The 26,524-nt window shown below is 41.5% G+C and overlaps 1 protein-coding gene across 1 annotated transcript in view; it reads right to left on the reverse strand.

Annotated features, from left to right (window-relative positions):
* Positions 1-26,524, reverse strand: part of RAD18 (RAD18 E3 ubiquitin protein ligase) — a 153,127-nt gene that overhangs the window by 115,733 nt on the left and 10,870 nt on the right. The window contains exons 3-4 of the mRNA XM_056863880.1: positions 22,003-22,064; positions 14,627-14,697 (exon numbers count right to left, since the gene is read on the reverse strand). Of these exons, the coding sequence (XP_056719858.1) occupies positions 14,627-14,697; positions 22,003-22,064 (133 nt within the window). The remainder of the gene's footprint in view (positions 1-14,626; positions 14,698-22,002; positions 22,065-26,524) is intronic.

Genomic DNA, 26,524 nt, shown 5'->3' on the forward strand with positions numbered 1-26,524 from the left:
ACAAATACCATGAAGAACCACCAAAACCATGTCATTTAATACCAACAGATAATTTTTAAAAAGTTTTTAATGGATTTTTCTAATCCTCATTCTTTTATCCAGTATAGCAGCTACACTTAGCTAAGTGGTGACATCTAGTGGCCATACACTGGGTACTTGTAACCATATCCCAGAGTAAACCCAACAGGAAAAGCATAAGGAAAAGTCATGGGCATATTTTCAATACTGTCCTTTTTAGCTCACCATAACACCAGGCAGCAAAGCAGGACAACATGCCATATGGGGCCAACTTAGTAGAGAAGGTGCAAATAAAAAAGTTTTAAGTTGGTTGCAACTTGACGGCACTTCCTTACGTACATAAAACCCAATGATCAGAGAAGATATCAAAAGGTTCAAGGATGAATAAACAACCTCAATCATACTGTCTTGAGGTATGGATTTTTGTGGAGTCCTCAAAATCACTTTGTAAGATCATCTTAGCCAGGGGCACCATATAAGCCCTAAATGTTGCTTGTTTTTCCTTCTGTTTCTATCAGGTTGACCCTATGAGAGATACTGAGTTGAACCCCATGTTTTAGCTTGTGTGAGATTTCTGCCAATTCCCCACTTCTACTGCAGCCCTCTTGCTGATCCTCTTTGCTGTTCCTGAGGGATCACTGACCCCAGAAGCAGGATTTTAGAAACACAGAAGGATTTTCTGGAAAGGGGATAGTGGGAAAGTATTATTCCACAAGCACCATAGAATCCCACCCAGCATAACTACTGCAGTGCCAAATCATGGGGGCAAACGACACTGTTAGACTTCAGCAACACCATTTCATAACAATATCTTTTGACTATAGCTGCATTTAGACATCACAAACAAACCTGTGTTTGTTCATTTCAGACATGTACACGGCTGCTGACCATGGTCATACTCTCCTCTTGGATGCAGAGTGCAAATGAGAGTCTTCCTGGTTTCGGAAACCTTCAATCAAACTCCACTTTGCTGTGGTGATCAAATTCAAGTACCTGGGCAAAGCAGAGTTTGCTTCCTTCCCACAAACCAGGACTCTAAACCTTGGTTTAATCCATGTCAACTCTGGAAGTAGCAGAGATGTAAATGCCCTGGGGAAAACACAGAAAAACGCAGATTTTTTTTCTGTTTTCCCCCCTAGGACTTGTTAAAACAAGTAAAGTTCAGTTGAATAAGTAAGTATTGCATATATTTAAATTGGTCCTCAGTTTTTCCCAGGGTTTCAAAATTTCCAGAAATGTTACATATCTAGAAAACAAACTCCAGTTTGCTCAGGTGCCTGTGCTAAGACAACACAGAAGATTGAAGTTAGACTCCAGGCTTCCAGACCAAAAATACTTTAATTGTGTTGGGGGGAATGGGGAGGGGGCGTAAGGCATGCACAAGAACGACAAGTCATATTTGGGCTCATCCCAAACAGACACAGGTTTGTCATGAAGTCTGGATGTAGACTATTTAGTGATGTTACAGTTGACAGGATGAAGGTACCCAATCAGAACACACACACCAAAAAAAGAGTACTGAAGAGCAGCTGATTAGGGCCACAAAGAGACTCACTGTGGAATGTTGCTAAAAAAATCCAAGTACTGGGAAGGGGGCACTGAGCCACTTCCAAATCACTGGGGGGGTAGGAAATATTTCAGGGGGGAGAATCTTTGTCACTTGTAGAAATACATGTGTTTTAAGTTCTTGGCAAAGTATGTCTACAACAGGCTTCAATGAAACGGGTTTCAATGATTCATCAAACCTGGCTACTACAGAGTATGATGACAATTACTGCCCAACCAGGATTTCATTAAAATAAAATTTTCATTCATCCCCACAAACCTAGGAAACTGGAAGGATAGAGAAAACCATTATCATCAACAATGATGTCCCAAGACGTGTATGCTTCAGCTAATAATCATTTAAAGTTATAACACCCCACAAAAAATCCTCATTTATATTTAAATTCAGAACTGTAAACATCCTAAACAAAAACACTATCAACAACACAGAACCGTGCTCACATCTGCAGTTGTGACAGGAAAAAAAGAGAAAGCAGCTCTTCTTTCACTGAAGAACTTGACCAGAAATCCAAAGATGATCAGGGTGGTACAGTAAATGTCACATTTGTCAATGATCAATTGAAACCGAAAGCATTTATTTTAACCTTAAAACACAAATCAGCCCCACAGTTCCACCATATTCATCCCTTTATTACTTCATAAAATATATGACCATCTATGTACTTCATCCCAACCTTGTGTGTTTGAATAATATAAAGCCCTTTAATCTTAGTGGATATGAGGCAACCTGGAATCATTAATATACAGCTGGGGAAAGGATTAGTAGCAGACACAACTTTTTCCAAATATACAGCTTTTGTAAAGCAAAACTGCAAAGTGTTAAACCTTATCTTGAGTACACAGCCCAAACACAATGGGAAAGAACATGTCAGGGGAGCCAAAATTCATGTTAATGGCTAAGACCAGCCTCCGCATAGCTTGATAATGTCAAAGAAGCAAAAGGGTGAAGGCCACAAGAACTACTTGCTCGTACGAATCTCCAGCATTTTCTATGAACATCACAGAAAAGAGAGCTGAAAACAGCTTCAGACATCTGTCTCTTTTTAAATTTATACCACACTTTTCTCCTCAATGCAGACCTAAAGCAGCTTATACCATTCACACGGACTCCATTTTATCCTCACAACCATTGAGAAGAACTGACTGACCCAAGGTTGCCCAGCAACATTCCATGGCAGAGTGGGGATTTGAACCTGGGTCTCCCATATCCTAGCCCAACATTCTAACCATGCTGGCTTTAGAGCGACAGTAATCCTCTGTGAAGGTAAATTAACTTGCTGACCATAAATTGATTTCTCTCTAAAAAAAAACCACCCTATTTTTGCACAGCTGAGGAAAATTTTAAAATTCAGCAAGCAAGAATGTTTTAACTTTTGTAGTTTGATGTTCCATAGTATTTTTAATTGTATATTTAAATTGTGTTGTAGCCGCCCTGAGCCTGGCGAGGGGAGGGCAAGATACAATTAAAAATGTTTTAATATTATTACAACGTTAATATAAAACAAATTCCCAGAAACAGGGTTCAAAGCATTCCAGATGACACCTAGCCCAAATTTCTGCCTCTTTCTCATACACACGCAAAAATATACCCCAAAAAGGAATTCTCCACAAATCAGGAGGTCAACTGATCATCTGTTATTTGACCTATCAAATATTATAAACACTTCATACAGTCAAGGATGACACTATGTAGGTGGCAGCTTCCCTTTTTATTGTATGTTGGTATTACTATCTACCTAACGCTGGTTCTCACATGATACCCAATATAGCATTCTAAATACATGGTGTAATCAAGCCCTGAGACTAAAGGCTTTTCTATACTGTATTCTCTGAACACTGGGTTAGCTGAGGACACGGTACTGGGCATTCATTGATTTTGTTCTTTTGGGAAATTGACTGCCCTTCAGGTCACACAGGACTAGATTATCCTACTCCCCTGCCTCACAAGATTTATGTTGATCCATTAAAGAAATCAAGAGAAGTTAAGGATTATAGGCCAATACCAAATTGGGTACAGACAGCACTACTTGTTCCTTGCAACAGTAGATATAGTAAGAACAAAATCTAATGAAATGCTTGCAAATAATCTGCCACTAAGACAACTTAGGCACAAAGCACGAAGTAAAATATTCAAGATGTAGAAATTAAAAATTCACTTGTCAAATAAGAATGTACTTAAGAAGAAGAAGAAGAAGAAACCACGTGGTGTAAGCAAACGAGTTGCCAGTCTCCCAGACTGGTCATGGCAACCCCAACAGATGCGTGACACTACCTTTCCAGACATGACAGCCAGCCTGAATCGCCACTGAAAGGGCTCCTATCCCGTCCCGCGAAACAGGCAGCCAAGGAACCCCGGCCAGGTCAACCCCTCCTGTGAACCAGAGGGAATCCATTTTCCTGTGCACCCGTTCCAGCAGAAGCCATTTCGCAAGGAATTGTCAAGCACGTAATCGTCGCCAATCCCCCCCTCCCCACAACATCTGCATAAATGATGGCCCATCGGAAAGCATCGAGATAGCAGTAATGGAGGATTGCTCCCCCGGCTATGCAAAGCGACCCGCCCCGGACCCAGCTGCACGCGTCTTTGTTCCAGCTTGTTAATCCCATCTACAAACGACTCCCGGTCCTCCCGGAATTGCGCAAATCAGTAGGAGAAGAATAGTTTGTCTCAATTGCCCTTTTGCCCCACCCCGGCAGCTAACCATTAGTGTTATTGTCACCTTTTGTTTCACAACGGGAACCATGAAGGGGTAATCTCATCAACCCACCCCCAGGAAAAGAGTATAACTGGGGTCTCCTTAGTCCATACTTTACCTTAGGTCTTCCCCTTGCATACTTGCTATCACTCTGTTGGTTTGGGTTTTGTGCAGCCTGACCACGCTCCCCTCCCGCCTCGCTGGTCGAGTCCCAGGAATCCCTCTTTTTCTCCCTGCTTTCCCAGTATCTTAGCCCAAGGAACCCCGGACGTCTCTGATTCATACCTAAAAGAGATTGCCCTAGAAGCTTAAAAAGAAAGAGAAATTGATTCAATTTTTCCCTTAGTTGGCTTATTCTACCTTGATCCTTTCCTAAGACTTCGTAAATGCTTAAGCTCAAAGGTCATTCAACCTGACTAGGAATCCTATCTGATGGTGCAACCTAACTCACTGCTGGAACAAGTAAACATATAAAAGTGAGCACTGTATGTGTATATCTATATCCTTAATTTGCACTATTATATATAATTTACAAGGCAGGAAGATTATATAAACTGGATCAAGATAACTATTCAGGGGAACACACATGCAGTAAGGCCTCCACCATGTGTTTAGAAATCCTGGTCAATTGACATGTGAAGGAACTGTGGAGAAAAGCTATCTGCTTACATGCAGAAGATCCCAGGTTCAATCTTAGGCATCGCCATTTAAATTATGGATCATGTAACAGGTGATATGAAAGACCTCTGCCTGAGACACTGGTTGGAGGTGGTTAACTGCTGTCAAGTTGCAGCCATCTTATGGAGACCCATAGGGTTTCAGGCAAGAGACAAACAGACATGGTTTAGAATTCCCTGCCTCCACATAGCAACCCTAGGCTTCCATGGTGGTCTCCTTTCCAAGTAGTAACCAGGGCTGACCCTGCTTAGCATCCAAGATCTGACAAGATTGGAATAGCCTGGGCCATCCAGGTCAGGGAAAGCCCCTGGATAGCCACTGCCAAGCATAGTAAACAACACTGACCTTGATAGATCAAATTTCATATAAGGCAGTTTCATAGCATAAGCAATGTGTTAGAATTGGGCAGTCAAATCAAATTTGAACCAAAAAAACTGGTCAGAGAAGGAATTTTCCCCTGGTGGACCAGAACCCTACAGCTTTCAGTACCATGAACCAGTATCAAATCACCTTCCCCAAACAGCAAACAACTGGTGCAAAACAAGTTATTCAATAGCCAGGTCTACCAGAGGTTCTTTCAGGATTGGTGATTATTTGGAACTTCTAGAAGGTGGTATTACAAATTATCAGCTTTTGGTCAAAAGTGTCGGGCTAGTTCAGATGATGACTTTAAGCTATTACTTAGGCAATCTCACACTTTGAAAAATAGCTTAAAGTCAAAGTTTATTCCCATGCTCAGACAGAGACTCTTTTCCTCCCTCTCTTATTTTCAGTTGACTTTCTAGCTAATAAATACTAAACAGATCTACTCAGAATCCTACTCAGGTTTATTCAATGGAGCTTACTCCCAGAAAAGTGTTCTCAGGATCGCACTGGAAGTGTCCTAATTGGGGGGGGGGGGGGATCACTTGAATCCTGCTGTTTCGATAAAGAGAAATACAATTTTCCTTTATTAGGAGGATTCTTGTAACTGGGGGATCCTTAGGGCACAACCAGACAGCAGTTCTGTGTCCGATTTGGGGACACTGCCACCATTTTAAAGCCTAATGCAAGTTATTTTAAAATGCCGCAGCGTGTCGGGACCAGGGGCTCTTGTCACATACACACACCCCGGGTGCCTTTTCAAATGCCCAATGGCCACCACCCCCCATGGTGGTTTTGGCACTTGAAAAGGCATGGGAGGGGAAACTAGAGCCCCTGGTCCCACCTTGCTGAGAGCCTGATCAGGATCAGGCCCTTGCAACATGTTTAAATTGTCCAAGTTTGGCTCTCAAACAGGTAGCGATCTCGGGATAGACTTGGGATGCAGTCACATCTAGACGGGCCCTCAGCAGACATGCATTCCAAGTTTTAAGGACTCCGTTTTTCAGAAAGTACACAGAACCTGAATTTTTGCCCAAAAGACCAGCAAAGGCAAGCATGACTGACATATTAATCCCACAAAGAATTACTCTTAACCTGGTCAATGACCATAATAACAGTAAAAGTAAAGTAACTCTTAACCTGATTTTAAAGGGCTTAGACTGAAGGAACTCTGCACAGGTTTGCCGCGTAAGTCTGTCAGTTTCAAGTATCTAAAATATTTTAACAGAAACAACTACAAGGAGGTTCTTTATATTTACCTTCTTTATGGGAGGCTGAATTTCTGACAAAAATGTACAGGCAGAATGAAAGATCCTTTCCGCAATTTAAACCAAGACACATTGTGTTGAAGCATATCCCCCATCTAAAGCAAAGCTGACACTCTTCAGCAATGCTAGCCAGCGCCAACAACTATTGGAAAGCAGTGTTAAAAAAACAAACTCGCCATAACAAGTTGCAGCTTTGCTTCATCTCAAGGAATGTGTGCAGCTGAAGCACCCAAAGGGAGAGGCTGCCAAACATGAAATGCAGACGAGGTTTCAATAATGCAGCAAAAGCCTTTGTTTTGTTTTGTTTTTTAAAAAACCTTCAAGGAAATGTTTTACAGCCCACAAATTTAATAAATTTGTTTGTGCTTAATAATTCTCAGTGACGAATAGCTAGCATTACTTGAGTCAGAATAGGTACTGTAAATTTCAGGGTAGCTTGGTCACCTATTTATTTAAAAAAATAGAGACTTTCTTAGGATAGGTGTTTTCAAAAAAACAAAGACAGGTCAAGGTCCTGTGGATCAGTTCCACTAGCAATGGCACTTTCCTCTGGAGCGAGGAAACTTCCACTGATGCACGAGGCTCAGAGCCTATGCTTTCACTGAAAGAAAGCATCAGTGCATGCGGGAGTACCTGCAGCATCCAGTCTAAGGATTCTACATGCACCTCATCGTTTCCTTCACGATCTGGTTTCTGCCACAGAATGGCACAGGAAGGGCAGCAGTCCAGAGGCAGTGCATCTGCTCTGCATGCAGAAGGTCCTAGGTTCAATCCCCAGCATCTCCATTTAGAGGGATCAGGTAGCAGGTGATGTCAAAAACCTCCTTCTGAGATCCTAGAGAGCTGCTGCCAGCCAGAGGAGACAACAATAACCATGACAGACTAATGCTCCAACTCAGTACAACTCAGAGGCAACTCTGGATGAAATATACATAAAACAAATTTTAGACTTTATCATTTACAAATGTCAGCTTTCTCAGTCTAAGGATTGCAATTTTCTTATACATTCATGCACTTTCAAAATGGCATAGAATTGTATTATTCGAACCACTGAAGGTTTCACAGCCGAAACTCGTATGGTCTGAGCTGTGATATTGTTTGGGTATATTGTCACACTGTTGTAATTTTGTGTTTTTATGATTATTTGGCATGTTCAGCACAGATACATAGGGGCTAGAACAGGGCTACATACAAGTTGTTTATATTAATTTTGTGTTTGTATTAAATTTATTATATATTATTCACAAAATCACTTGTATCAATATTATCCCAGTCACACACACACCACCTAAACTGCTGATGTCTACCGCCCTGAGTCCTTTGAAGGAAGGGTGGAATAAAAATACAGAAAATGAATTATTTTTGCTGGAAGCTAATAATAAGCTAATTATTTTTGCTGGAAGTTAATAATAAATAAGCAAAACAGCTTTTATGTACTTGGGACATAAGTGCAGAGTTGCAGCAGACTAAGGAAAAGGTGATGGCTTGAATTGTGATTATATGCCAACACTGCACAAAGGGCTGCCTAAAGTTACTTTGAAGAACAGAGACAGGCTTTACAGAGCACTATAACACAGTATTTTCCATTTCGAAAGATTCCATTTCAAAAGCTGCATCTCCTCAAAATACACCTGGATTCTGTGCCATTAAAAGGAACATGAGAAGCAGCTCTTAGTCCTATAATAAATATATCTTGCTCTCATGGTTCAAGAATGAAAAATAACTGCGTAGAATAAACAAAGTTCAACTCTGAAGTATCTTTTCAATGTTTAAGTACCTGTTAAGTACACCTGTTTCACTGCTAAAGAAGGTGTCATTTCTTGGACTGACATGCAGCCACTTCATGTTTCGGAATTCCAGACAGGTTTTTATGATATTAAAATATTTCAGGGAAGGCTCCCTGCAATGAAAATGCCTCGAGTAATCTGACTTCCAAGACAATTACACAGCTTTTGGATTGTGCTTTGTCTGCATTGCTACAATGTAATCATGTTATGATTTACCAGGCTTCCCTTCTGCTCCACATTGCTTAGAAAAGCAATGGTGTAACTTGTCAGGTCAAAAGTAGTTTTTCAGGTCAAAAGTAGTTTTTCACATTTAGCAATCAAAACAATTCTGTGGAGGGGAGGGGAAAGAGAACTACCGTACGTTAGTATTCTGTTTTGCTCTATAAGACCTGTTATTTAGAAGATGGAAACTGTTTGCTGAAGCTGGGGGGCAAATAACATACTTTGGAGATGTTTACAAGGAAATGCCTTAGATATGAGGGGGCCCAAAAGAATAGTGGGGATAGTCATTTTTAATGGCACAAGAGAGGGCAATGGTACCAAAAACTGATAGAAGGTAGAACGTAGAACATGTGCAGCAACATAATGGGTTGGATCCAGAGGAAGCGATTTCCATCACCAGAATGGGACTAACTCACCTCTCCCATTTCGCTGCTCCTTGAGGACAGGGGATCTGCAGTGAAAGGAAGGATTCAGCAAATATCCCCTGCTTTATTAGTTAGATTCAACTCTATTAGCACCTTACAGACCAAAAATCTTGTTGGTCTACAGCACTAGCTGTTCTACTACAGACCATGACGGATACCCTCGGAAACTGCTTTATTAGCGGAAGTCTACCATTGGATCAAACCCACTGATGCAAGAAAATATTCAAAATACAGCCTTTCTCTGAGACATAATCTTACATATAAAACACCCACTGTTACATGAGGTGAACATTGCAAATGACAAATTTGTAAAAACAACACAATTCGTAAACTACGTCCAAGAATAAGTGAGTCTCTGTGGTCCTTTGACAACGTGGTTATCTGAAGTACACATTATTAATTTCTTATAATGGTGTAACATGGGTTGAATTTTCCCCCAAGGAATTCCCAAGAAGGAGGAAGGTATAGCCCCAAACGAGTTGCAACCTCTACATATTTTCAAGAATCAATGTTATAGCCATGCATATATTTTTAAAGAACACTTTGTTCTGAACAGAAAGGTCAAAAGTTTAATAAAAGCACTGAGACACAGGACTGTGAGTCATCCAGTAAAGAAATTATATTTGAGGAGCAAAAGGCAAAGCCAGTCAATAGTAACACATTCAATTTTCCAACCGGCAGGAAATGTCCGATTACTATCACTTTTTTGTTAATAAAGCAATTCCTGCTGTAATCCTACAATGGGTTTAGCAGCCATTCTGTTGCAGACAAAGAATGTTCACGCACAGAAAGATTTTTTTAAACTCTCTTAATAATCACTTCTCAACATGCAGCACTTTTGGAGGTTAAATGTGAATAATTTTGGCAACTGTTAACATGCTATATTATTTTCAATGATAATTCATAATTAAAATTTTCAGTGTTTACATTGTTATAAGATTTAATTTGATATCCAAATATGCTGAAGTTCCTACCTATTTATTTTATTTATATCCTGCCATTTTCCGGCAAGGCTGTGACTGTATGAGAGTGTTTCTGTCTAAATAATACACTATTTTGTCTTCTTCAGAGTTGTTTTCTGGCTTCAAGTTTTATTTTTTCCTGCATCTCACATGGCAAAACTTAAAATACATATATTAAGGTAGCACAGGTTGCAGCAGTTAGCTATTATCTCAAGTATTAGGTCTATTTGCCATGCTTTTCTTGTACAAACTTTAGAATTTCTTTTATTCCATAAATAAGCCAAATAGTCCAATTTTGTATGCCCAGTAATAAGTGAATGCATTTTATGTTGGTCTTGCACCTCTGACAGTAACAGACACTTTTCAGTCAAAATGGAAAAGGACCCTTTCAGAGAAATTACAATCTATTCTACTGGATATTCTCCTAGCATCTTAATAGTTCTTGGTTATTTAAAAGCTAAATTTGAAATTAAGCAAAGGATTTGGGATATTGAACTTCAACACCATTCAAGTCTTGTTGCAAAATGCCATCTTTTTAGGAATAAGAAGTTTGTGCCAACAAATTTATTTATACCCAAATATAGGAAAGCGTTCACTCTGGCCATTCCAATCTCTCTTTTGTGAGAGATGCATGCCCTTGTGCAAGTGGGGAAATTGAAACAGTTGGGCACGTTCTGCTGCACTCCTCCTTCTACAGAGATCTAAGATATGCATTCATCATGCTTATTCTCCCATAAACTCTAGAAGATCCCACACACACACCCAGTGACCCCTACTCCATGCCCAGAAGATGGCAAAAAAAAAACCCTCCAGGATCTCTGGCCAATCTGGCCTGGAGGAAAATTGCTTCCTGAGCTTAAAGTGGCGAGCGACACTACCATGGGCATGCAAGAAAGGGCCCTAAGAGCCAAACACTGATGCAAACCTCCCTGCCCTCCCTCTCAAGATCTGCCTAAGGTCATAAAATCAGCATTGCTGACAGATGGCCATCTAGCCTCTGCTTAAAAACCTCCAGTGAAGGAGAGCCCACCACCTCCACTCTGTTAGAAAGTTCTTCCTAATGTTTAGCTGGAAACTCTTTTGATTTAATTTCAACCCGTTAGTTCTGGTCCAACCTTCTGGAGCAACAGAAAACAACTCGGCACCATCCTCTATATGACAGCCCTTCAAATACATGAAGATGATTATCATATCACCTCTCAGTCGTCTCCTCTCAAGGCTAAACATACACAGCTCCTTCAACCTTTCTTCATAGGACTCGGTCTCCAGACCCCTCACCAACTTTGTTGCCCTCCTCTGGACACGTTCCAGCTTGTCTACATCCTTATTAAATTGTGGTTGTTTTAAAAAAACAAAACCATAGGAGGATGCAACTGGGGAAAGGAGCAGGGACAAGTGGAGACGAATTGCCTAATTCTTTTCCTGTCCACAGTTTTTCTGCTGACCATTAAACACAGCCAGCTGCTTCCACCTTACAGGGCAAAAGGTACAGGTCTTCCTATCTTCTCCACAGGGAGAAAAGCAACCTTGAAGAAAGAGATTTTGAGCAGCCCAAATGGAACAATGTTAAGCAAACCCTTCCCATATGAGCCCTCTGCTCAAGGCTGCACAAGCTGTTTTGTTTTTTAAGTGGAAAACAGTTTAAGGAAACTGCATGAAATGCATATTTTAGACCACAAAATAATTTGAAAATGGCTGCAACAATGAGTCCATTTGCATGTATAAAAGCAAACTGCACATACTTCCAAAGTTTTTCTTGTAATATTGATTGTTGCAGCAAGCCAGCCCCTGCTAGAGAACAGAATGGTCTTTCAAGCCCTTTTTCTCAACATGGCTGAAGACAAGTCCATGTTTCCTCCTACTGCCAAGTTACAGACGACCATACTGGAACAGAGGGCTCTGCACTCTGCTGAGATACCCTGTGTTCCTCAGAGAAAAAGCACTACAATAGCGGTTCCCACGCCCTTATCAATAAACCTTCACAAGTCAGCTAGTTAACAGTTAAAGACTAGCCTCAGTCAACTCATGCTTCAACTGATGACGCTGAGCTACCAACCTCAGAGATATTGGAACAGATAACAATTGCAGAAAGGATTCATCCAGTCAGCCCACAATATAAATGACAAGAATTATTGCAGTTCAGCTGCAAATGAAACCTAACATCTTTATAACAGGCAGTTTGGTCACTACAATATCCAAAGGATGCCATCATGCCCCAGTAATAACACTGGAACTTGTCTGCTTCAGGCCCACCTGAACAGGAAGAAAAAACATCAACATTCAGAGTAATTCAACTCTGCAATGAAATTTACTGCAAACAGCCCAATCTTCACTGCTGTTCTGCCACTGTACCGCTAAATAACGCGTCTGACTCACTTCTGTTCATTTTTCTCTGTCCTATGCCCCCTGTCTATGGTGAGGTCAGCAAGACTGGAGGGAAGTTAGAGAGGCATTGGCAGGCCCTGGCACACAAGAGTTATCTCGAGAGCTACTGAATTCCTTCTGAGAAAGGAGCCTCTCCCTTATGCATAGGGTTGCCAACCTCCAGGTACTAACAAATTGGTACATGTGCTGAATAACCTCCAGGTACTAGCTGAAGATCTCCTGCTATTACAACTGATCTCCAACCAATAGAATTATGTTCCCCTGGAGAAAACAGCCGCTCTGGCAATTGGACTCTATGGCATTGAAGTCCCTCCCCTCCCCAAACCCCACCCTTCTCAGGCTCCACCCCAAAAACCTCCCGCTGGTGGCGAAGAGGGACCTGGCAACCCTACCTAATGCAGTTCCATCAAGCAGCTCCAGATTATCCAGCCTTAGGAAAAGAGACCTTGGAACAGAAGAGAAAGCCAACCCAGTAAAGGAGGACCCACCCAGGATGTGTTTGGGGGGGGGGGGTTTGCCGGCTTGTTTAAGGAATAGTTTTAATTATTTCAGAAATTTTTGTAAGCTGCTTTGGGTCTCTTCAGGGAGAAAAGCAGCATTGAAAATGCACAAATAAATAAAATACTATAAGTAAATACTAAAAGGAAGCTAGCTCCTTAGCAGAAAGCCATAGAGAATAAATAAACACTCTTTTACCTTGTCCTTTATACACAGGTGTGTGTGCACCTGTGTGCAAACTGCAAATGAAAGACTTAGAGAGGCACAGCTCAGCGGTAAAGACCTTGCTTTACGTGTACAACATCCCAGGTTCAATCCCTGACATTCCCAGTTAAAAGGAACAAGTAGGAGAGATGAAAGACCTTGACTTGAAACCCTAAAGAACTGCTGCAGATCTGACCGTGTTAGACCAATGGTCAGACTCAGTAGTGAGCAGCATCATGTCTAGGTGCTTAGGCACACTTGACTAATAATAGTGACACATTTAAAAACATATGACCAGCAGTCCATCTAGTCCAGCATCCTGACTCACACAGTAGCCGACAAGTTCCTCTGGAGGTCCAACCACAGGACATAAACACTGAGGCCTTCCTCTGATGTTGCCTCCTGGCACTGGGATTCAGAGGTTGACTGCCCCTGAACGTGAAGGTGCCCTTTAGTCACCAGGGCTAATAGCCACTGATAGACCTATCCTCCATGAAACTGTCCAATCCCTTTTTAAAGCTGTCTATGCCTGCAGCCATCACTGCATCCTCTGGCAGCGAATTCCACATTTTAATCACTTGCTGTGTAAAGAAGTATTTCCTTTTGTCCGTCCTGAATCTTCTGCCTATTAGCTTCACGGAATGCCCTAGTATTTTAGGTGAGGTAGAAAAGGTTCTCTTTGTCAGATCTCGCCACCCTGTGCATAATTTTATAAACCTCGATCATGTTCCCCCTTAGCCGTCTCTTTTCTAAACTGGGCAGTCCCAGACTCTTCAGCCTTTCCTCACAGGGAAGGTGCTCCAACCCCTTAATCATCTTGGTTGCCCTCTTTTGTACTTTTCCCAGCTCAGCGATGTCCTTTTACAGATATGGTGACCAGAATTGTACCCATTATTCCAAATGAAGTAAGACCATAGATCTATACTGGGGCAGTATAATATCAGAACATTAGGAATCCCTTTGCTAATAATCCCTGACATAGGGTTTGCCTTTTTCACCACTGCCGCACACTGGGTTGACACTTTCATTCAGCTATCTACTATGACCCCAAGTTCTTTTTCCCCTCTCACTCTCAGCAAGTTGAGTCCTCTTAGCCTATACTTAAAGCTTGGATTTTTTGTTCCAGCGTGCATCACTTTACACTTACCAACACTGAACTTTATTTGCCACACTGTTGCCCACTCACCCAGTTTAGAGAGATCCTCCTGGAGCTCTTCACAGTCAACGTTGATTTTCACCACCCTGAATAATTCTTTGTCATCAGCAGACTTGGCCACTACACTACTCACCCCTAGCTCCAGATCATTTGTGAACAAATTAAGTAGGTACGAACCCCAATACTGATCCTTGTGGGACCCCACTGCTTACTTAATTATTTAAAGACTACCCAACACATTTCCTGCGTCCTATTCAACACATCCACTCCGGTTGTACGCAAGTTTGAGGTTTTAAAGCCTAGCCAATTTAGCTGAGTAAAAACTTTTATCCTGTTCCAAATGAAAAACAAGTGACAGCTGCACTTCTCACTCTCATATTCTCAAAATAGTGAAATACCTTGCAGAATTAAAGGTTTTTACCAGGTCATCTAACAGCCGGTTATTTTTCAGGTCAGGTTCTACAGCTGCCTATAAAAGAAAAGAAAACAGTCAAGAGAGTACTGTTCGGCTTGTACATTTTAAGTCTGTCATCTTTTCTCTACATATGGCCATGCCTAATGGAAAACAAAGAAGCTAGAAAATGTGAAACATTTGAGAAGAATTATATGAAGTTAAGCATTTTGTTTGTTTTAAAAAGCTATGATCCAGCAAACAAACATATTCTTACCACTAATCTCCATGCACAAATTTAATAGAGCTGCAACCAAGATTTGCAAGAGAACATCAGGCACTTAAGGAAGATAAGAATATTAAACCACAGAGGGAGGACCAGTGAGAAAACTTAAAGGAAAATGCCAAACTTGGATTAATTACGGAACAAGCAGATACGGTTTCTGAAAAGGTCTGGTGCACACAAATTATTTTTTTATAAAACTGATATCTTTCTTTTGCTTTAAGTTGCCTTATTTGGTGCAAACTTATGTTGTTCTATTGTCAGGGAAGATAGTCTCATTGTCTGATGACAGAAGAAAAAAACAAAGCTATTTGCTCCAGATACATATACAAAAGCAGTTTGCAAACCAGCAACATGTGTCAATGGGTAATGGGGGGGGGGCAAGTGTTGGAGCCTGGAGACGTCCAATTTTCACTACTTTGTAATTTAATTCACACCATTAGGAGTAAATGCAGTGCTTATCAGAAACTGTTCCCTGACTAACTATCATTTTAAGTAGTAGCCTAAACTCCAGTGAGCGTGAAGCGATAACTAAGACTTCGTGTAGTAAACAGGCCTCCATATAATTTACGTTCCAATAAGATGTTTAAAGCCAGCAAAGCTCGGCATATGTGACGCAGGCATCATTCAGTGCTTATGAAACATGGTCCCAGATATTAATGCAAGAGGCTGCTAGATCAGACTGTTGCTCCATTCTCATGCTATTTTTTCTTGCACCACACTGAAGAATTTCAATAAAGTGGATGTTCTGTGAAGACTTGCTAGGGACACCTCATTTCCCCCTGCATTCCCCTGCCCATACTATTCCCTCTTTCCCTCCTCCTGGAAGCACCTACTCCCCTCTCGCTGGGTCCTTCTCTCCTTCCCATCCAACCAACCAACCCACCTTGTATCTGCTCCCCACACCCACAGTGGTCAGCTTTTATTTTTTATTTGCTTCATTTATACCCCACCTTTTTCCCCAACGGAGACCCAAAGGAGTATACATCATTCTCCTCTATTTTTCCTCGCTGTGAAGTAGACTAGGCTGAGATGAAGTGCCCGGTTGTCTTATAGAGCCCAATGAAACAGACAACAAGGAGGAGGTTAAGTTGAAGAGCAGATCTTTTATTTAGCCAAACAACAGAGCTGGGTGGGCTAACCACAAGTTCAAAACGCAAGGTTACCCACAAGGGAACAAAGCAAGGGATAGATCCTTTATACCTTAGGATCGGGGGACAGTACATTACCTTACAACAGGGGTGGGGAACCTTTTTTCCGCCAAGGGCCATTTGGATATTTATAACGTCATTCGCGGGCCATACAGAATTATCAACTTAAAAATTAGCCTGCTATATTTGGTCAAACATTTAGCCAAAAGGCACGACCAGAGACGGCTCCGAGTGTCTGCCACATAGAGTGACTCACTTTTGAGCTCTGCTGTCCCCAGCTGGGCCCAAGAGATTCAGGCAGGGCAGCATCCTTCTGGGCTAGAGATCTGCCAGGACCCATGAAGGGCCAGACCAAATGATTTCGCGGGCCTTATACGGCCCCCGGGCCTGACGTTCCCCACCCCTGCCTTACAAGGAAATATTTCATACTACAAAAGAACCAATACACATTAGGTGTCTACTAGCAGTTAATTAGCATAGCCTATTAGTGTAGCCCGAAGGCGTAACTAGGAAAGTGCTTGATCTCTAAGCGGGGAATAGAAACCAAATTCCTTAGGATAGATAAGAGATCTTTGTGCACTAAATCAAGGATGGCTCTCTCATTATGGTGAGAGTCACTACCAAGCAGCAAGTGTAATTTGTTGGATTATAATCTTTGGATGCCAACTTTCCCAAAGTATCTATCTATGTGTGTATATATATATATGTATGTGTGCATATAGTTTTATACTAGCCCTTATATTTGGGCACTACAGAGAGAGACTGACCCACAGCAACCCAGCAAGCTTCCACGGCAGAGTGGGGATTTGGAGAACCTGGGTCTCCAAGACCCTAGTCTGACTCTCTAACCCAGGGGTGGGAAACCTTTTTTCTGCCAAGGGCCATTTGGATATTTATAACATCATTTGCGGGCTGTACAAAATTATCAACTTAAAAATTAGCTGACTAAGCCCCAAGCAGGCAGCTGCCCCAGATGACCACCCCCCAGCGCAGGCAAGCAGGCAGGCATTCAACCGGTGGCACACTCGCCCACCTGGTGGCAGAGGATGGTCGCCAGTCTTAGATCCTTCTAGGCTAGAAGGGCCAGACCAAATGATTTTGCCCCCTGGCCTGACATTCCCCACCCCTGCTCTAACTGCTATATGATACTGGTGCTCAGCTTTCCCTCCTTAAGCAGTAGGAACAAGTCAGCTTCCCTCACAGGTATATATAACTGTATGCTTCACACACTTATGAGTACTGGCCCACATTACATTTTTGTATGTACATGAAAAAAGCTTTGCGTGTGTGATTTGGCCCTGAGAATTCAAAAAATAAATTCATGTTGAATAACAGAAAAGTCATAAACATCTAAAGCAGGGGTCCTCAGTGGACAACATGGTGCCCCAGACACCTTTCCTGTTGCCCACTGATAGGGAAGTTCAGAGAATGGGGCTGGAAAGCAGCCTCCATTCCCCCCCTTAGTAAGTTTGTGCCCTCATGGAGTGAGTGACTCTACACCCAGATTCGCAAGGGGAAACAACTGGCATTTGGACACTTAAAAAGGTAAAGGTCCCCTGTGCAAGCACCAGGTCTTTCCCGACCCATGGGGTGACGTCACATCCCGACGTTTACTAGGCAGACTTTATGGGGTTTGCCAGTGCCTTCCCCAGTCATCTCCCCTTTACCCCCAGCAAGCTGCGTACTCATTTTACCGACCTCTTAGCAACGATTTATTATACCATAAAGCAAACTAAAAAGAAACACAGTAAATACAGCCTAAGAAATGCATTAATGCAAATATATAATTATAATGAGGAATATATTCCATCTCCATACTAAGACACAAGCAAAGTCCTTGTCACTTTTAGCATGGAGTGCTGAATAAAGGAATCAGCCAAGCTTTATATCTTTTGCAATCCATAGAAAAGATAGTAAATGTCAATCAAAGAATGTAAATAACTGTACATTCTCCAGACCCCTCAGGGGAAGGTGTGGGGAGGATGCCCACATCATACACGAATTATGTCCAAGTCCCCTGCCCTATCTGAGGGGGAAGATGTGCCCCTGTCGGGTCACCATCAAGGTTAATCTCTGATGTTTAAACTTTAAGGATGGTATAGCTAGACTCTGGAATAATCTTAACCAAAGAGGCAACTCCAAGGCATAGCATTCTTGCAGCTCACGGCAAAATATCTGCAAAGGATTACGGGAAGAAGAACCAAGCTGAGAATCCGAAGACAACAAGACCTAGTCTTAATCCATTAAAATTCCGCAACACCCACCAAGTGTTTTTAGAAAGTGTATGGGAACAGATGAGGCTTTTTGAGTTTTTTATGTTTATGTTATAATGCAGACAACGGCTTTATGTATTTACCAGCACACATAGCAGAGTGATATTCTAAAAACACAATGGGACTTGATTCTGACTAAACATGACCGGGCTGCATGGCTGAAATGATTAATGCAACTAACTAGAACTTCTATTGAAGTCATCAGATTTAACGTTTTAACATATTTTTATCATTCAAGTGGAAGTTGAAAAAAACATCACCACATCAAACTTTGTTGGCTTTCAAATATAATTTACGTTCCTCAGATCTGGCCAGAATATGTCATAACCACACACATGTGCAGGGAGCTCTCATCAGCCCTTCAGCATCAACTGTCACTGTCCCAAGTAACAGTGCAAGTTAATGGCAGGGTTCATGAGGAAAGAATTCATGTGAAGGGACAGCCAACAGAAAAAGCATTCTTTCCTTTTTATTGACTCGATTAAGGAAGCCACGCACCTCAGTTTACAAAAGCTGAGGAAGGCTGTTAACGATAGGACATTTTGGAGGACATTGATTCATAGGGTCGCCATGAGTCAGAAGCAACTTGACGGCACTTATCACACACAAAGGGACAGCCAAGATTTTTTAAAAAAACTTTTTTTTCCTTTCCCAAACGTGTTAGATGCCTGCAAAATGAAGACAGATACTGCCAGATGAGGGTTTCTTAGCTACCTCAGTATGTATAATTATTTTGTGTGTAAGCTAGAAAATATTTTAAAACAAGATATCCAATTAAACAGAGCTTCTTCCTAAAACCCCACTCCCTGACATTTTGTGGCAGCTATTTTATAGTTGACTAGCATAAAACTTTGGGTCAGTTTGACATCAATAGTTGTGTGTCAGAAGAAACTCAGTCATTTAAAATACAGCTGAATCAATTTATGTAGATACAAGTGGGGGACCCATGTCAGCTCACTGGAGGTATATCATTTCCCCCTATACCCCTACCTCATGCTATTTCCACTTCCCACCCCAGCATCCCCCATTAACTCTCCTCTTCCATCCCTCTCTCCTACCAATCATCATACTTTTATCTGCCATTCCAGTCACCAGTTTTCCCTCTTTTTTCCACTCCCTTGCAACCGCTCCCCTTTCCTTCCCTTGCACACCGAGCTTACTTTTCACCTCACTTTCAGCTTCTCCTTCTCCCGTTTCCCTGCCTCCTTCCCTCCTGTTCACCTTTAGCTCTCAGGCACTCTCCTCTAGAGCTGGACAGGCCATAAAGGCCACCTGAAAAAGTCTAGCCAAGTTGCATAAATTACATGATACAAAGTTGCCTGGGCAAGTCACATAGTGGCCACCTCTGGGCCCAAGCAAGTGGTATGGATCATGTGGCAGCAGGTTGTCTGAACAAAGCATGCAGTGGCTGCAGCCAGCCCTGACAAAGTTGTACAGCTCACGTGGTAGCAAGTCACCCACGTGAGTCTTATGAGGGCTGCCACCAAGCTCTGGCATGTCATGAAACTTGTGTAATTGTAAGTCTCCTGTGCCATTTGTGTGGTGGCTACCGCCAGGCCTGAGGTAGTCATATGTCATGTGGTAGCAATTCCCCCAGACAATTCACATTGCAGTTGCCACCAGGGGACTTTGGGGATATGGCAGGAAAAGAGGTGGTACCCGTTACATGGCTGCTTGTCCTTCCCATCTGTCCCTGCTCACCACTACCCCACTTTGCACAGGCAGAAACCAAGGCTCAGGAGGTTGCCAATATTGTTCTGGTTGCATAGCTACCTCCAAAATTGCCTATAGATGTTGCTTCTATTATGGAAGGATATATGCATGTTAACCCCATATATTGTTTTCTGTTGCCCCAGAAGGTCGGACCAGAACCAATGGGTTAAAATTAAATCAAAAGAGTTTTCGGCTAAACATTAGGAAGAACTTTCTGACAGAGTGGTTCCTCAGTGGAACAGGATTCCTCGGAAGGTGGTGGGCTCTCCTTCTTTGGAGGTTTTTAAGCAGAGGCTAGATGGCCATCTGTCAGCAATGCTGATTCTGTGAACTTAGGCAGATCATGAGAAGGAGGGCAGGAAGGATTGGGTCAGTGTTTGGCTCTCATGCCCCTTTCTTACATGCCCAGCGAAATGGCGATCACCACTTTGGGGTCAGGAAGTAATTTTCCTCCAGGCCACATTGGCCAGGGATTCTGGAGGGTTGGTTTTTTGTTTCTTCATCCTCTGGGCAAGGAGTAGGGAGTTACTGGGAGTGGGGGGGGGAGGTAATTATGAATTTTCTGCATTGTGCAGGGGCTTGGACTAGATGAGCCTGGTGGTCCCTTCCAACTCTATGATCCTATCATATTTTACATATTAGAAGGTTTTCAATTTGTTCTGCAAAGCTGGGGCTTCCCTCTGGTTTGCACAAAAATCCTCCATCAATTGCTGCTCCCATTGTGTAGGTTTGTTTACCCACATTCAATGGCCCCGTTCAGAATTAGATACGATTCTCTTTGTGCCTCACTAGGTGAAGTCAGAAAGGAATTCTCTGCAAACCAAATTTTTATTTTAGTTTTCTTTCCTCTTAGCCAAAAGTATCCACAATAGACATAGCAGCCCTGAGGCTTAAGAAAACCCTATTTTTCCTATGAAGATTCACAGGAATGATGCTACTGGCACAAATGAGTCCAGTCAACCTGTCCTTCTATATAGCTACCATGATGAAACACAGCAAGACAGATTGTACTGGGGGAAGGATAAAATAGTCTGTCTCTTTAGCCATCTCAGCTTAATTTTGTTTCCTATTCAACAGATACAGCCCAGTCTCACATCTTCTATGCTCCTACTAAAGCATACATTAAAGAATCCAAATTAAGTGCAACAAATACAGACTGTTCACCCCTTTCCCCACCCTGCCACTTCCTACTTCACATCGTTCCCTAAGCAACATTACATCCCTCACAATGAAATGTCAAGCATATCTTTTTCTCACATATTTATACACATTTCAAGCATGCGTTGACATACTGTAAATACATGGGGATTAAGAGCTAAACAGGATGATTTAGGTTGAAGAATTATGGGTGAGGGTGCACCTACATTCACAGGTGGTGTACGCTTACACAAACTCAGCACATCTTGATAGTCCTCCTTCCAAAATCTGCTTTTGTTAAGCAAAAAACTCAACGGGGTGGGGGGGTGAAAGAGGATTCACACACATTATCATGACATCATTTACCTCTTGGATTTTCCTGTGCAGACAAGAAAATTTTCTCAACATATTCCTCAAGTGCACTTACACATACTGCATAGTTAACCCCAAAAGAATGCATAAGTGCCGCATTCTGTAGGGTGAGATAAGAGAGCACGCAGGCCACTGAGGCTTAAACCAAGAAATCGCCAGGCAAATTAGGAGAAGGAGAGCTAGGCTAGTGGTAAAGGCAAGGGAAAAGAAGGAAACCCTAACAATGAGGCCTGAAGCCAAGCTGCAAGGATACATGAGGAGGGAAAACCAGATAGGAGCACGCTGAAGAGATCAACTATTTAGTGTTCCACCTCAGGTGCCAAAATGTCATTCCTGGATTATAGCAGAATAAATTTCAGATCACTCCAAACTATTCTCAATTTGCAGAACTAAGAGGGAGGCAGCCTAGAACATTTCCCAAACATGGCAGAGTATGAAAGATAATAACACTTACCACACAACATGTAGGACACTGAGCTTTATAGGACAGGGTCTTGCGTATGCAGAGAGAACAATCTGAAGGAAAACATATGACGTATTTAAAAGGGTAGGATAGTTGGTCAAAGTACAAATTCTACAGTTCGATTTTCCAACTGCTAAAGCCTGAGGCATAAATTTCAACAATGATTGTCATTTACATCCGCACAATGATTCTTTTCCTTGAGCTCATCATTTTAATGGGGAACAAATATTTTCCACACAGTAGCTGACACCACCAAGATGAGGAGACCAGAGCCTTACAAATAGGATGCCAATTTTTCACAAGCAATAGAAACACACCTAGAGTCTCGTAATTACCACTGCATGATATGAAATCCAGTAGAAAATGTTGTTTTGTTGGTTAAATTCCTTGATAATGCCCGCGAAATATCCAGAGCAATCATTTCCTCAGCAACACCATCAAAATTCCTTTAAACCATTCCAGTGGTGCTCTTCAACAACAACTCAAAGAAAACATATAGAAAGCATGCACTATTAGGAAGTTTTGCCAAGTCTCATGTGGAGGTCTTACTACATCCAAGTGAAGTGGATAAAAGTCAATGATACTTTATTATTTTTAATTTAAAGCAGATTGTTAAAAACAAAATATCAGTTCTAAACACTGTTTTGTACAACAACCTTGCTCTAAATGAAATTAAATTTAATGTTCACAACCATTTAAAGTTTACATTTCTACTCACTTAAAACCAAATCCACAACACTCAATATCAAGCACACTGATTTAAAGCCTGGTTTCTATAGCCGTTTCCGCACTCATCATTTACAACGTTTAATGAAATGTTTTATCTTTTCATGTCTGCACTATTTTCCTTCCGTTTGGTATTGGAAACATTTTGCAATCATTTAATGTCCATGTTATCAACAAACACTTATATGACGATGTATTTCTTTTCTCCGTTTCAAAGATGACTATCCCTGAGGTTCGGACAAGTTGGAGACGCTATTCATTTCTCTGCCCCTCCGTTTTCCATGCTTGCCCATCTCCCTTCCCCCTGGCAGACTTTCCCCAGCATTTAATTTTTTTTATTTAATGCATGTAGCCTAGCAAAGTAAAGTTGGAGCAATAGGAACCCCCGCATCTAGAGGAGAGTGCAGAAAGGATTAGACTAACAGAAAAACAATACTGCCTAGGAAGGCATACAGACAAAAAAATTGAATGTGCTGCCAAACCTCGTAGATTGACCACGAGGATACTCTAGAGTAAGTTACTGGTGTGGAAATGGCCTACGTTAAGGAGGAAAAAAAACATGGCTAATAACTGACTTCTGAGGTCAAACATTATATAATGGAACAATGGGTCATAGATAAAAAATAAAGGCTAATTACTATAAATGGTACTTACTACTGAGGAAAATTTTCAATATTTTGTGATTATCAACTGAACAGAAGGAACAATAAATTCTCATGTCATGGAGGATCCAATAATTCATTAATTAACAGTCCTTGTTTCTGGAAAGTTCCAGCCACCCAGGTATGTTGGATGGTCTGAAAGAGCCAATTAAATAACCTTCCTTAGTATTTTTGCATGTGTACAGAGAGGACTGAACAAAGATCCATTAATTTTACAATTACTCCTTGTATCTGAGTGAATATACAACTCTCCTAGCTGTAAACCAATGCATTTGAAATGCTTTTACTCTTGTTTAAGAACGCATGAATTATGAGTCTGGAAGCTTGATGTAAATCAGTGTTTGAAATTGCCTTTTTTTTCTTGGTGATTTAAATTATGAGTTAAATAATTTACATTATGATTTAAATCACTGGTTTAAATCACTTTGTCTTAAAATCAATCCACCCTTCAATAATCATAATTATGAACTTGCCTACCAGTTAATATTTTGTAGGATGCCAGCCATTCATCATTTAGTTGTTACTTCCTTATCTTAACACTAAAACCATAGGAAAGAAGTTTAATTCTGTACCTAATCCACTTATATCGCTCTTGATAATGAAGCAGAAAACGAGAGCCATTAATTTTCAGTTCAACATCTACACTGCCGATCAATTACGTAGTCTCTTAATAAACGTTAGATAACACAATATTCCATATATGGAAATCCATACTGACTTTCTAGCTGCTTGAATATGAATGTTGAATTGATGGGCACAGCTATTAACTCACTCCCCACCCACCCCACCCCAGTACCAAGACATTTTAGAACACTCTGCGACTGATTTATGCTGTGTTCATTATTCATGTCCACAGGGACGGAAAGGCATCCAGAAATACAGCACTGGAACGGGACCAAGAGAACAATCTTTAGCACTACGGCCTCATTTATATTTGCAGTGACACTGTAGTAAATGTCTGTCTCCAAAACTGCAACTGCAAAACTAATTACAGCACTCAACTAAAATACCAAATTGGAATAGTCAAGGAATTAGCTCACAGCGTTGCAGAAACATCTGCTATATTATGTAACAGAGGAAAGAAACTAGAAGAGCCTGCAGGAACGGAGAAAGCAACATGTTAACAGAGGTGAAAAACGGATACCCAAATTGTGCTGGGATACTAACAAAATTTCAGCAAATCTTAGTAACAGTCATTTTTGACCGAGAAAAGGTCAACTTTCCCACAAAGAGAACTTACCACAGTCATTATATAAAACTGATGGCACACCCAAATTTAGAATACTGTGTACAGCTCTGTTTATCCCATCTCAAAAACGGTATTATAAAGCAAGAGAAACTGGGAGGGAAGAGAGGGGGAAAAGGATAACTAAAATAAAACAGAAGTTGAAACATTCTTTCTACATATCTAAGGGAAGGTCTCTCAGGGGGTAATTTTTTCAGGCTATCACATAATAATATAATTCAGAGTTTCCCAATACAGTAGATACCACATGTAATTAACTTAGCATTCACTGTCTTGGGATAGGGGAACAGCTACGACCTTAGATTGTTTTAAAAATAACAATTAGACAAACATTAACTATGGGTCTACCAATGGTCATAAGGCATTACATCATATTCTATCTGTGAACCTCTCATGGGATATGGCCATTGAAACAGAATGGTGGAAAACCATTATCTGAGCAGAAAAACAATACCCAAGTTGAATATTTTAATATTTTAGCTGTTTGTCAGATTGTGATGGGATCAGAGGAGGAGGAGAGTTGGTTTTTTATATGCCAACTTTCTCTACCACTTAAGGAAGAATCAAACCGGCTTACAATCACCTTCCCTTCCCCTCCCCATAACAGATACCGTGTGAGGTAGGTGGGGCTGAGAGAGCTCTAACAAGAGCTGTGACTTAGCCCAAGATCACCCAGGTGACTTCATGTGTAGGAGTGAGGAAACCAACCCGGTTCACCAGATTAGAGTCCGCCGCTCATGTAGAGGAGTGGGAATCAAACCCAGTTCACCAGATTAGAGCCCACCACCTTTAACCGTTACACCATGCTGGAAGTCAAGCCAACCCTCTCTGCACCAGCAATATTATATCACAACTGAGGAAGACAGGTAAGACCAGTCCAAAAGATGAAATAATGCTACTCAACAGTATATGAATTATTCTTCCCCCACGCCTCCCTGGTTTGTGTGGGTCTGGCTCTAGTTTACTGAGCTGAGGAGAAGACTACAATACACTGCAGGAGAGGGAAGCAGAGTCCCAATTGTGTCATTGCCATTTTTCAGGGATCCAAGACAGATAGCCTTCCTGCTCCAGACAACGTGCACCACAAATTCCAACTGTCTATGGTACTGGTGGACTGCACATTTGAGGACGGCCTCCCATGCCACAGATGTGATAGGACAAAAATCCTAGGGTTTTTTTTTTTGTTTTTTTTTAATGGTGAGGCACTGGTAGAACAGGCACTGGTAGAACTCGGTTAGGTCGAGTGCCTTCAGTCCTAGAAGGCAGCATCAGGGGAAGGCCAGCGTGGTGTAGTGGACTCTAACATGGTGAACTGGGTTGGTTTCCCCACTCCTACACATGAAGCCTGCTGGGTGATCTTGGGCTAGTCACAGTTCTCTCTGAACTCTCTCAGTCCCACCTACCTCACAAGGTGTCTGTTGTGAGGAGAGGAAGGAAAGGTGATGGTAAGCCAGTTTGAGACTCCTTTCGGTAGAGGAAATAGGGGTATAAAAACAACCACCACCATCAATACCAATTCCATTTCCTCCTCCTCCATGACCTGTATATTGGCAACTGGTTACCCACTGTGTGAAACAGAATGCTAGACTGGAGGAACCAGTGGTTTAATCCAGGAGACCTCCTCCGATGATCTTATGGAGCATGAAAACTAGAGGGAAAGAGTTTTCCATGCTCTCAGTTGCACATTAGAAGAGCCAGCTAAACCAAAAGATCTCATCAACATTCCTTCATTAGAGTGGGCATTTTAAAACAGCAGAAGCAAAATAGCTAACTTTGTAGTAAGAACTAAATACAATATAGGGTTACATTTCTTTACAAAAATAAACCTTTACATTCTTAATCTGTAATAACAAAAGAGCCAGAAAGCACTCATTAAACT

Source organism: Euleptes europaea, chromosome 1 (genome assembly GCF_029931775.1).
Source record: "Euleptes europaea isolate rEulEur1 chromosome 1, rEulEur1.hap1, whole genome shotgun sequence".
NCBI lineage: Eukaryota > Metazoa > Chordata > Lepidosauria > Squamata > Sphaerodactylidae > Euleptes > Euleptes europaea.